This window comes from Synchiropus splendidus, chromosome 3 (assembly GCF_027744825.2).
Source record: "Synchiropus splendidus isolate RoL2022-P1 chromosome 3, RoL_Sspl_1.0, whole genome shotgun sequence".
NCBI classification, from domain to species: Eukaryota; Metazoa; Chordata; class Actinopteri; order Syngnathiformes; family Callionymidae; genus Synchiropus; species Synchiropus splendidus.
This window is the reverse complement of record NC_071336.1, coordinates 32,279,752-32,292,472: the sequence shown is the minus strand read 5'-3', so window position 1 is coordinate 32,292,472 and position 12,721 is coordinate 32,279,752. Positions and strand designations below refer to the sequence as shown.

Below are 12,721 nucleotides of genomic sequence, written 5' to 3'. Positions count from 1 at the left end.
CCACGTTCAATTCCTCTCTAGTGACTTGAGTTACAGGGACTCACTGACAGTCACTCACAAAGTTGGTTTCTACAAGAATGTATCAAGCCTGTAAACAGCTACTAACTGCAGAGACAGACTCACAGACCAAGACTATGACTGAGCGGAGCGACTCCTTTCTGGTAACTTGAGTCACAGGGACTCATGACTGTGAGTCCTGTGGATGTCAGTGATTCTATGTGTGTGACTCTAGTAATGACTCTCAATGACAAACGAATCCTCAAGTCCGGGAGGACTTTCATCCTCCTTCAAAGTCACCAGATACTATATGAGTCATGGCATATAAAACGTTGTCACAGCAAATGCCGTGATCATGAACTCATCACCTTCACTTTTTAATTGCAGTCCTTCTCCCGACATCAAAGGCAGCGGCGTCACCCCTCAGTGAACCGAGCCCGGGAATGAGAGCCCAGGCCTCCAGCTAATTGATCCTGGGGCCACGCCGTCTTCCACCTGAGCAGGAATCCGGGAAGAAGGTGGATCCTGCCGTGCTAATGAGGACCAGCCGTCTCCGCGAGGAGAGCCGACTCTCTTCCGGTCCAGCTCGGAGCCTCATCACGCGCTAATGGGCCTCAGTAGATATTTGTAATGATCCTTCAGAGGGCCCCTCAGACCCAGAGGAAAGCTTATCATCCAGTAATTACACATGGAACTGAAGAACGGACAGAGGCGGCGGAAAACTCGGCCGGGAGGCAATTTGCATGCAACACAGGGTGCAGCGGTGCCAGTGTTTGCACGTGTGATGCGAGCTGGCGCCGCGGCGTCACCAGGGAAATTAGACCATCGGCACAAGTTTGCAGAGGAAGATGAGATGGTCGTACACACCCGCCGAGCACTCACTCTGCAGCGGAAGATGTCGCCTTTGTAGACCAGCGAGCTGAACCACGGGGTTTGCACGCTGCCTGAACCTGCCTCTAAAATCTGTCGTCTTTGCTTTCACACTTGCTCAAATGTTTCACAAGTCACGCGTTGTGTCTCATAAAAATTCCAACGCAATTTGAAGACTCTTCATAGGGACTCGCTCAGATTTGTGGGATTCAGCTCTGCAGTGAGTCAGTGTTGAAAACTGGAATGTGAGTTGGAGAGGATGATTCATTTTCATGGAATCACTGGGAGTCACTAGGACTCACTTAGATCGGTGTGACTCAATAATTCCAAGAGAAAAATGACTTTCATGACTGCTTTTTGGTTTAAGTTAGTGATGGGTAGATGAGGTATCATGAAACAGTATTGCAGGGTTGATGAAACAGTGTACTCATTTTCAGAGGCTACTAGATGGCGCTCTTGGTTTAGAAATGATGTGAGGTTTCATTGAATGAGTTGTCCAAACATTTTACAACAGACAGAAAATCAGGACACTGTTTCATGAAGCCTCATCAACGCTTCACTAGTTTAAGTGACTAAATGGTGTGGGATTTGTTGAGAATCGTACGACACACGGCCTTGTTCCAATGAGTCTAAGGTACTTCCCACGCGTGACCTGACAGTGAGTCCTGTCCAGCTTACTCAGAGGAGTGGTTACTCAAAGAGTCAGAGTGAATTATAGTGAACGTAAGTCATGGGGAGTCATGGGGACTCACTCAGAGTTGTGGGATTTTGAGATCAGAAAACTCCTCATGAGCGTTTCAAGTCTCAGGGTCTCAGTTTGTTGTGACAGGACTGACAATAGCAAGAGTTGCTGCTGCTTCCCATTCACAGACTCAAAACTCAGGACTCGCTCAGAGGTGTGTTGAGCCAGTTCCGGTCAAAAAACGCGGCCCCCTGCCTCTGCTCTACGCCACTAAATGGTGTTGAGAAACTGACATCACATGGTCTCATTGCAATGAGTCTAGGGTGCTTCCCAAGTGTGTGAAGCTAGACTCACTCAGAGGTGTAGGTTATTCCAAGAGTCAGAGTGACTTATTTTGAGTATCTCAGTTAGCTTTTACAGAACTGACAATAGCAGCTGATTCCCAACTCAAGACTCAAGTCAGGACTCGCTCAGAAGAGTGTGACATGGAGATATTGCATGACCTGGACTTGACCAACAATAGTCGGAAACAGTTGGAAGTGGGTCAGTAGGACTCACTTGCGTGTGTGAGATTCAGCCAGGTCAATAGCCAGAGAAGCTGTCGAGCAACTCAGAGTTTCATAACTGAAATCTCTCCAAGTTTGCCACACACATGAACGTTCTGGTGTCGAGCTCAGACCCGAGTCTAAATCCCACACACTCTCTGACCCACACAGACTCTGACCAAGTCCCGGGCGGCTCTCTCTGCGCTCAGAGCGACTCTAGCATCCCACCGTGCCTTTAAATGAGGTCAACTCGCCACACTGAGCCGGAGCCTGACGTTTGGGGCCGGCAACGCCAAGCGCTGGATCCGTTCCAGAGTCGGGTGCTCCGACATCGGTCTGATAAATACTCTCAGGCCCTGAGGGAGCGCAACACGGCCGTCTGACCCAGACCAGTAAACACATCCATCTTCACAGAGCTGGGATATTGTGCTCATGATCGCCCCCTAATAACTGCCTCACACACACCTCCACACAGACATATCTATATCCTCGTGGGCACATTGTGAGGTGTCTCATTGCCATAACCCTTTCCCCAGCCTCTCATGCTAAACCTAACCATCCAATACAAATGACTCCCCAGAACTCTGAACCAAACTGAAATCCAGTTATTTTATTTATATTATGACTGTCCCCACACAGTCGCACGGTCCTCACAAGGACAGTGTTTTGTCAAGAATTAGTCCCACAAAGTAGGATGAACAAGCCCACACACCACAAACGGGGACAAGGAGAACTAGCATAGAACAGTATCAAGCGAAGTTTTCCTCTTCTCCGCCCGCAGGGACGTCCAGCTCCTTCTAATCACTCCGACTCCTCCACTCTCAGCACGACCTCTGACCCCGCCAGACAAGGCGGCGGAACACCGCGGCAGTGTGTGGGCTCCTATTTGCATGCACCACACTTTACAACTATTCCATCGGAGAAGGTAAAATGAGCTGGAATTCTTGCGCGTTCCTCGTGATCTGGACCACTGTTAAATACAAACAGGAGGCGGCATCAAAAACGCTGGAAACCGAGCCCAGCACGTGAAGGATCCACCCGCCACTCCTATATATTTAGCAGCGCAGCTGAGGTTTTGTGCAGCGTGGAGAGCCTGTGGGCTGATTTGAAGACTCAAGAGTGCGACAGAAGATGTTTCTGAATGTAGCGCTGCGTCTTTGTTGTCTATTTTGGGCCGTCGCAGGCGAGCGGCTGCACTCGCTTCCCGTCCAATCTCCTGGGTCTCCGGATAAATGTTACCTCTGCATTCGTTTCCAACTCTCTCTGGGCCCACTGTTTGCTTTCTGCCGCGCTGTACGGTACTGGGAGACTGCAGCCGCCGGCGACTGTGTTCAAAGTCTTTCCGTGTAAATGCCGAGTTCCACGGTGCCAGCTAGAAGAGAGGCGATTAACGTGAGGCCGAACTCCAGTGTCTGTGATCTGTGGGCCAGCGAGCTTGGACCTGCAGCTCCACCAGAGGAGGGAGGGATGAGAGAAGCAGCTCCAGGTTCACATCACTGGGTCCAACAATTGCATAGATTTTGTTTCGTTTTTTTCACATTTTGGTGATATTTCATGGTTTATTTCATTTTATTTATTTTTTAAAAATGTGAAACCTATTATTATTGTTATTATTATTATTATTATTATTATTATTATTATTATTATTATGTTCTTATCTGTTTGACTATTTAAATGTAGAACTTTTAAAACTTCTTTCTCACATATTTAAAAAAAAAAAAAAAAATTCTAGGGGGTCCCTGCTTGTTTTGATTTTGCAGATTTTGGTGTGACTTTTGAAATTTCTGAAATTTTATATATATTATATATATATATATATATATTCTTACTGCTGTTTCAATTTTCAAAGTTTCTGTTTGACTTTTTAAATGTTAGATGTTTTATGACTTTCTAAAATTTAAAGACTTCTTTTTTATTAAAAAAATTTGTTTTTACTTTTTATATTTATTAAAGGTATTTTTCATTTTTTAAAAGGAGTTTGGCTAAATTCTGCCTTTTTTTATGTCACAAATTTCAAATGTTATTCTATTTTTATTTATTGGTTGATTTTGGTAAAAAAATTGTACATTATTTTTACATTAAAAGATTTCTAAATATTTTACTTGTTTTTTAGATTCTGTTTTAACCTTAAATTTTAAAGCTTTTCAGTGTTTTTTGTTTGTTTGTTTGACCATTTGGTGACCAACTGACGATGAACAACGTCACTTTCAGGTCCGCTGTCCAGATAAAGTACAGTAATAAAACCCAAGTCGCGACCCCACTTAAAGGTCACAACCCACCAGTGAAGAATCACTGCTCTAAACTACACTTCCTGGCTGTGGCCTCCACTGTCCTGAAAGGCTTCTCCCTCCGCTCTGACGTCCCAGTCTCCTCCACCATGCTGCACTCTCTTCTTCACCTGCTTCATGAGTCTGAGCCTGGAAGATGCTGTCACTGCTCTGAAGAACATTCTTGATGCTTCAGGGGTCACGACCAACATGACACATCTGGTCTGATCTGTTCGTACGCTGCTCTTCCCCCGGTGCTTGTCTGACTCATCCTGGACCACGGCTCCACTGGCGCTTCCTGTCCTGCTCATCGCAGCTTCGGTGCCATCTCTGCGGGTAATTAGCGGTTGCTCTGTTCGCTTCCGCCAGCGCGGTTAATTAAGACGCTTTAAAGCTTCTATCTGAAGCCCCAATCAGATGGGGACGAGGCGGCGGCGGCGGCGGCGGCGGGATTTGTCGGGGCTTGTGGGATTCCCCGCTCCTCTCTACGATGCCCTGCTTTCCTAACAGCCAGGGAATTCCTCCCAAAAAGACTATATTTATCCCACATCTCTGGCGGGCGAAGAGATGAAGGGGTAAGCATTTCTGTTGAATGAGTGAAGAGGGAATACCAGAGCGGGGAAGCTGTCAGAGCAGCCGGCAGATCAGCCGGGTAATGGGACCTGAACCGCGCAGAGACTCGCAGCGTTGCACAACTCCAGGCGCACAGTCAGGACTGAGGCGCCGCAGGAGCCTGCACGCGCCTCACGTCAGCGCTTTGCTGGAGCTGTCCACACCAGAGACATGCTGAAATAGTCAACCTGAACTGTGCTTATAGTAATTATATTATAGTACATAATGTTAAAAACTGAAAAACGTAAAGGTCTCATCTGTAAAGGATTTTGTTTATTCACTCAAAACACATCATGAAGCATTTAAAAGGCATAACACCAGAATGTTTATGATCATGAATGGTAACGTATGACAAGGTTTATAAAATATTTCATTAGAAATAATATTACACCATTCTATCAAACTCTCCGCCTAATAACACTTAATAAACCGTGTTACAGGTTGTCATACTTGATTCTGAAATTTCATAACATCATCGAAGGAGCCTTATGAGTCCACTATGGTGTCACATGAATGCACTCATAATACCTTATAGATGACACCTTTCAGTCAAGTGCAACCATAATAATAAATGAACAAGAAAGATGATAATAAAAACTGCATTAATAATATTTTTTCCACTTTTTTTCTTTAAATCTGTTAGAATCTAGACGTAAAATCTCATTTTTATTATTCATTATTTAATTTTCTAAAAACATGTTATATACATTGTTTAAATCAGTATTTTTGTTTATTTTTACATTTTTTTAACAAAACTTTTTTGTGAATTTCACATTTTTAAAAAACAAACAAAGCGTAGGGTTGAAAAATATCCGGATTCTTAAACATTTTAAATTCACTTTCACGTATTTGTTTCCTACAGTCTTCAGTCACTGAGGCTTCAGTTGCAGGAGCTGGTTGCTGCTGGACCACTGTGGTTTCTCTGGTGAGGATAAAGAGGCGTCAGTGACGCAGTGGTCAGTAGCTGGAGGTGGTTAAGCTGAGTCAAGAGCTGTTAGAAAAGACGACTCCTTTAAGTACGAGGGTGATAGTGAGAGGCGCTGAACTGGTGACGAACCTGGTGAGATACCGGAGAGGTCAGTCCCACTTGGTTTACAACGCGTGGCAAGCCAAAAGCAACACATCACTGAGCGGCAGTGTCAGTGACAAAGTCTTCCTCAGCATCTTACAGTTGCAAACTGACCCTGAACCGAAGCTGAGACAACACTTTTCACATTAGAAAACTTTCATTCCTGCCTTCGCTTTAAGCTCAAAACCTCCTTTGTTTTTTCACACTTCCAATTGAAAAGCCTCTGCTAAGATCCCGTCTGCCTTCAGATGAGCTCAGGTTTGTGATGCCGTTTCCCATGTCAATAATCCCGCACGCCTCATCGGAGTCCGCCTCCTCGGCTCGGCTTGTGAGTCAGTCATCCGTAGCTCCGGGTCGGGAGCGGCGGCATGCTTGGCTGGGCAAACAGCAGCTTGAGAGGCAGAATGTGCGGCGGGTCCGCCAGCCCGACTGTCCGGAACCGCTGCGTTGTGTCAAATTCAATTGCTGGAATGGAGGCACTTAAAGCAAGAGGAGCAGGAGGATGAAGGTCGGGGAGACGGATCCAAGGATGGAGGCAGGATTTGAAGATGAAGAGAGCAAACTGCTCGAGTGAGTCTCCCACCACCACGCTCCTTTCTTTATCTAAAACTCACGAAAGACCACAACGCAACTCTCATTATTGAGCTCAAACACAAGACTTTCATCGCTCCCTGCGCCACCAGTGACACCGTCGATCATCTCCACGCACACGACACGCAGGAGTGTCTGTCACCGACCGTCCACAGAGGAGTGGAAGTACTCAGACAAAGAGAGGGATTAATTATTCAGGGAGGCTCACTGCAATCCATTACATCCCATGCATTATGAAGCAGTCTGATCTACAGCAGCTCTTCAGGAATCCATCGCTCTCCACGGCTGGAATCCGACAGGTAAGGAGACGCTTTGAAAGCGTGGAGCGGCCAGAAGAATCACCACACAGACGTGGAGGACCTCAGATGGGCTGCGTGGTTTATTAAAGAAGTCTGAGTCATGGGCTCCGGTGTTGTCAGGGCCAACGTGGGGTCACACCTGCAACTGGCAGCTGCAACTTATCATGGCGAGAACAATGGAGAGGGCGAGCTGCTCACTGCAGGCCAGCACCAGCTCATTCTCAGTCGCATCGTACTCTGATATTGCTGCTTTAAATCCACTTTCTCCCATCTACCGTTTAACACAGGCCAGGTCAAAGTGCGGCCCGGGGGCCAAATGCGGCCCTTTGACTGTATTTATGTGTCCCTCCGGGAGTCAGAGTAAAACTATAAAACTGACATTGCTGTTGTCGCTGACATTTTTGTCTTGTGCATTGTTTTTTGTTCATTATGATGTAACGGAAACATAACCTTCTCATTTGATTGTTCATCTTTTAAGTTGGCTGCCTTAGGAGTATTTCTTGTCCCTTAAAATACATCAGAAATGAAATTAGATTTTGAAACGTATGAGACACATTGAGAATGTTTGAATGGAATGTGGTCTAAATTAAATAAACACGACAAACCATTTTTAAAATGTAATTTCATTATCACATGTGATGTCATCACTTGATTTTTATTTTCATTGTTCCTTTACCCTCCATTGTTTGGGTTCAATAACCCCTCTCAACCTTCACAAGATATAACCTGGCCCCTTAAGAAATTTCATTGCCCACCTCTGGTTTAACAGGACAAACTTTGAAAATGTTTCTATTTCACAATCCTAACCCGGATCTCCAGATGCCAGTCTTGACCTAAACCATTCGACCCCAGAGCCTTCAAGGCCAACTGCAGTAGTCTTTATGTCTACTGTCCATCTTGGTTTATACATCTCTCGGTTTGTCTTATAGGGGCCTCTCACGGGGCCAAGACCGAACCGGAATTTAGAGATCGGTGGGCTTGACTGAGGACCCTTGACAAGCCAGTCATCTGAGCCTTAATCTTAATCCTGGACCAGCCAAACCCAAATCTGATGTGGAAGAAACAAGACTGTATTATCATCAGAAGAGAAAGAACTAAATGGAACACAAGCTGGAGCCCATGGGGTCCCAACTGAAGAAGACCACTACGTAACTATAATAACTGCTGGATAAACTCTACTGTATAAACAAAGTTAGGAAATCTAAGGAGAAAAAGGAAAACAGATGCAAATATCAATAAAGATGAAGGGCAAAATCAAGGACAAGAACTTGGCGACTTGGGACCAGGTTCCCCTGTGGTCAATGGGTCACGACACGCCCAGGTCTTAACTATGCAGGGATGAGGGGATTTCTTTACTTAATCTAACTCTTTACCCTGATACGTGACTTTCCCAACATTCATCCGAACAACAAGCTGCAGCCTTAAGGCCCATTTAACGTTCCAAACGGATCCAGATCCAGACGGATGGTTCTCTCCGTGCTTTGCATTCATTTTGTCTGTATTTCTGCACAAAGCATAAGGACACAAGTCAAAAGGAGTAGTACCACCGGAAATCATAGGGGGCAGTGTTGCTCTTACCACTCGATACGTAGCTCTAATGAGTCGAAGAAGATATAACAATGGTGGAAACTCTCCGTCCTCCAGTGGCGATACATTTAACCGCCTCACTGACCACCTCCTCCTACAACGCTGCCTCTGTTTCCTCTTTTGTACAAGAGCTACATGAGCCATGCTTCTTCCACAGTCGCCATGTTGGTTTGGGAGTTAGTTGTTGTCATAAGCTTTTGACTGTGGGCTGCTCCCCCTGGTGGATATATTGGTGAACAGCAGCACCAACATAAAGAATGCATGTGATCAGTAGGGATGTTCTGATCGATCGATCACCAATGACGATCGGCCGATTTCAACGCTGAATGCCGATCACTACCTGTCACTGCAGATCACAACAACCCATCACGTGTGACAGCCGGTGCTGTGATGAAGCCCCGCTGGTTGTGCCACTCCCGACTCACTGCTCACTTGGCAGGGTGTGTATTCATACTTAAAGGATGCATAAATGGGCCTTAACCATGAAAGAGACCCCAACCCTAAGGGACCCTTCTGATAACCTGTCCCTCGCCCATATTAGAAAAACAAAACTGAAATATGATTTATAATACTTGGGACTTTACATAGGACTTTAAATGACGTTTCGTCTTTTTATTTTCACACCTTTGTAACGTTTTATTTTGAAGCTGGCATAAAACATGAAAATGATTTTGCCTATGTTTGCATACATTTTCCTCTGTAACAGCAGCACTGTCCAGTTGAATTTATTTGATTTATGCTCAGCAGATGAGCTAATAAACATAAATCATGATTAACTGATCCATAAAGAAGCAACGTCCATCACATTCATCACGCTCGACTTTCTTCATATCGCGGCGCTGTGTTTTCTTAAGACTCCTGTAATAGATCCATTAAAGAAGAATCACATCAGCATTGGTCAGCCGCCCCCCTCCTCCCAGATTGACCGCTCGGCGGAGGAGCGTCCGGGGGAGTGTGTGCGTTACACTTCCGAGTCGATCAATCCGCTGTCTCCGGCGCGCGTACTCACCTCCATGGTGGTCAGGTTGCAGCGATGAGTTCCAGCAAACCAGCCATCAGTGGAGCACTGGTCGATATCGACATCCTGTAGATTGACGTCCACCAGCACCACGCCCCTGCAAGACAAGGAGGAGCAGTCAACCGAGACGCTCGCGACGGACAAGAGGATGTCACGGTGGCGGGGAACAGCCAGTGCATATGGACCTCAAGAGACGGAAGAGGGAACTGTAGCAGCAATTTCAGCAAAAAAACTGCTTCACCCGCACCTGGCAGAGAGATGTCTGCATCTAAACTTGTCAAGAACGCATGACACCTTTTCATTCAAGGTGCTGGCTCGTGCCCCACTGAGGAGTTATCTCGCTGAATGCGCCTGAAACTTCAGCTTGTTTCTCCCCTCTTCTTCCTCCTGTTCTGTGGACTTCAGCCACCAGAGGCCGAACCAACAGGTTTCATTCGAAGGCTCCCCTCATCCGGTTTGGGCTTATGGGTTCTGACTAGTCTGTTTTTCATTCAAGAACTGAAATGCTTTTATGGGAACAAACTTGTAGCTAGTCCTGTGTTAAGTTGGTCTCAGTCGTAGGGTGAATGCGAGCTACAAATATCCTTATTTTACCTGTTAATGGAGATATAGACATGACAAAAACCTTGTATAATCTCAGTTTTCGCCCATTTCATGGATCATTTACCTCATTGTTTCATGACATCTACTTTTATTTTACGACCTTTGGTCAATCTTCTTCTGAACTGACAGTTTGAACGCCACTTTTGCACAATACCGCACCCCACAGTCTGAAGACGTATGTGCGTTTTTTTCCATTTTCTCCATCTTTTATAATATTTTAGTGACAAAATGTGACTCAAATTGGCGGCCCCTCACAACAGTCACAGTATATAATGTGGCCCCTTAGGAAACACAGATGCTCCAGCACCAGGCAGGCATTTTGCCTCCACCTTTGCTGGCAAACACCCGCTGACCTTCAGGAATCACCTGTCCTGCCTGTTCCCCCACTTACCTAACCCCCAAATTCATACTCCGTTGGAGCCACTCAGGAGTCGGACACTTCCCCAAACAGCGATAAAAGACTTTGAAAGTTGACAGCACAGGTCTAAATATGAGCCTGCTGAGCCAAGCAGCGAGTGGAAGTGGGCTGCTGAGGATTGACGCCCACACGGTCGCCTAAATCTCTGAGTGGAAGGTCAGTCTGCGGTAGTGAACGTCAGCTTCTGCATGAATGTCATTTTTTCTTGCTGATGGTGGCAGAGAGGAACAGGAACATTCTGGAAGGGAAATCACACCACAGAGCTGAGGGCTTTCCCCCTTTGGCCGAGCCTTTCGTTCAGAGCTCTGCGCTGTGAGAAGCTCGTGCATCCACGTGGAGCATGAAGAAAGGTAAGAGCCTGCAGCGAAGCTGGAGAGCACTCATGAAGTATGGATGCCGCACCGTATAATGAACAGGGGAATAACTGCTAATACAGCAGTAATGGTAAATGAAAGTGGGGAACACGTGGAGAGAAGTTGCTGGGCGGAACATGTCGAGCACAAGATCTTTTCCCCGGCCTCTTTCAGGGAGCTAAAAAGTACCACCAGGCCCATCCAGGATTTGGATCTGCCTATTCCGAAACACGTTTTCATTTGAGTGACCCTGCTCAGATTTCCTTAAAAAATGTGTTAATTACGGATCCTCTCCACCATAGGGGTGGGGCAAAGAACCACTGACCAATCGGAAAAGTCTTGACTGAAATATGAGCATGTCATCGGCTGACTGCCTTCTCACCTACATAATAGTGACAGGTAGAGGAGGTATCATGAAACAGTGCTGCAGGGTTGATGAAAGAGTGTCCTAATTCTCAGAGGCCACTAGATGGCGCTCTTGGTTTAGAAATGATGTGAGGTTTCATTGAATTAGTTGTTCAAGTCCAAACATTTCACAGCAGACAGTGCCATCTGGTGGCCTCTGGAAATCAGGACACTGTTTCATGAAACCTCATTTTTACTTTTTTCTTATCTTTATTTGTACTATTGTTACTTGCTCTTATGTTTCCACCTGTCACGCTGCTCTATCTATCTATCTATCTATCTGTCTGTCTGTCCGTCCGTCCGTCCGTCCGTCTGTCCGTCCGTCTATCTATCTGTCTATCTATCTATCCATCATACTCTCATGAAACCTCCTCTACCCAACACTACTATATAAAGTGACACTTAATTCAAAGACCAGGCAACAGGACTGAAAGACCATGTTCCGCAACAAAGGTACGGAACCAGCAGTACTTTCAATGCAAACTGACAACAAAAACATAAACAACAGGAAACAGATGTGGCTCCATCATCGCGGCTCACACTCGCTAACTGTCAAGACACATGAAGACTAGAGCGGCACATCGTTCTCACTAGCTTCTGCTCCAAGGTTAACCAACATTCTTAACCCTGTCATCCTTGGATTTCGTAAATGTCTTGGAGAATCCAATCATTTTCTCCTTGCAATGCACACGTTTCCCCACTAGATGGCACATTCCCACACATTCACCATTGCTCAGGCTGTGTACCACTGTCTACTTCTTGTTTTTTCACAGAAAAGAAGAGTGGGCCAAAGAATAGAAACATGAACAAAAGCAAATTCTAACCTCAGCATTAGCGTTTACCTGTTAGCTGTTAGCAAAATAACTGAAAAATCCTGACTGGATTTCAATGAAGATTTCAGGAATCGTTGATAATATGAAACTGTCAGTGAAAACAGCAAACTGGATTCAAACCCGTGACCTTGTAGCTGTGACGCTGCGTCACTAATATCAAAATAACGAATCTGAAAATAGAAGCGGGCGGCTGAACTGAAATCTGAACCATCCGATTGGTCCTGACAGTCAGCTGGAAGGGAGCCACAACTCGCTTACGCAACTCAAACACAAAACCTAAACTCACTTGTCTGTGCTTCCACGGTGATCATATTAAGAAAACCAACAGGAAGAAGGCAGGAAGCAGCGAGGCTGTGGATCCATCATGGCAGCACACGTGCTCACATGGGATCTCAGGTGCCACCGCTCATGTCAGCGCCCAGGGCCGCACGCTCGCTAATTGCCAGCTGATGGACTGAAATAGAACCAACCAGGGCTTTTCCTCTGCTCAACGGACGAAGATCCATGTTTACTAGCGAGAGGAGTGAGATTACAACAATATTATCCAGGGAAATGTGAGTGTCCCTGCTGAG

General features: G+C 45.9%; 1 protein-coding gene across 2 annotated transcripts in view; it reads right to left on the bottom strand.

The window, feature by feature from the left end:
- gpr158a (G protein-coupled receptor 158a) overlaps positions 1-12,721 on the bottom strand; it is a 76,208-nt gene that overhangs the window by 46,732 nt on the left and 16,755 nt on the right. For both annotated transcript variants that reach the window (XM_053858837.1, XM_053858838.1), the window contains exon 2: positions 9,529-9,634. In XM_053858837.1, coding sequence (XP_053714812.1) covers positions 9,529-9,634 — 106 coding nt within the window. The remainder of the gene's footprint in view (positions 1-9,528; positions 9,635-12,721) is intronic.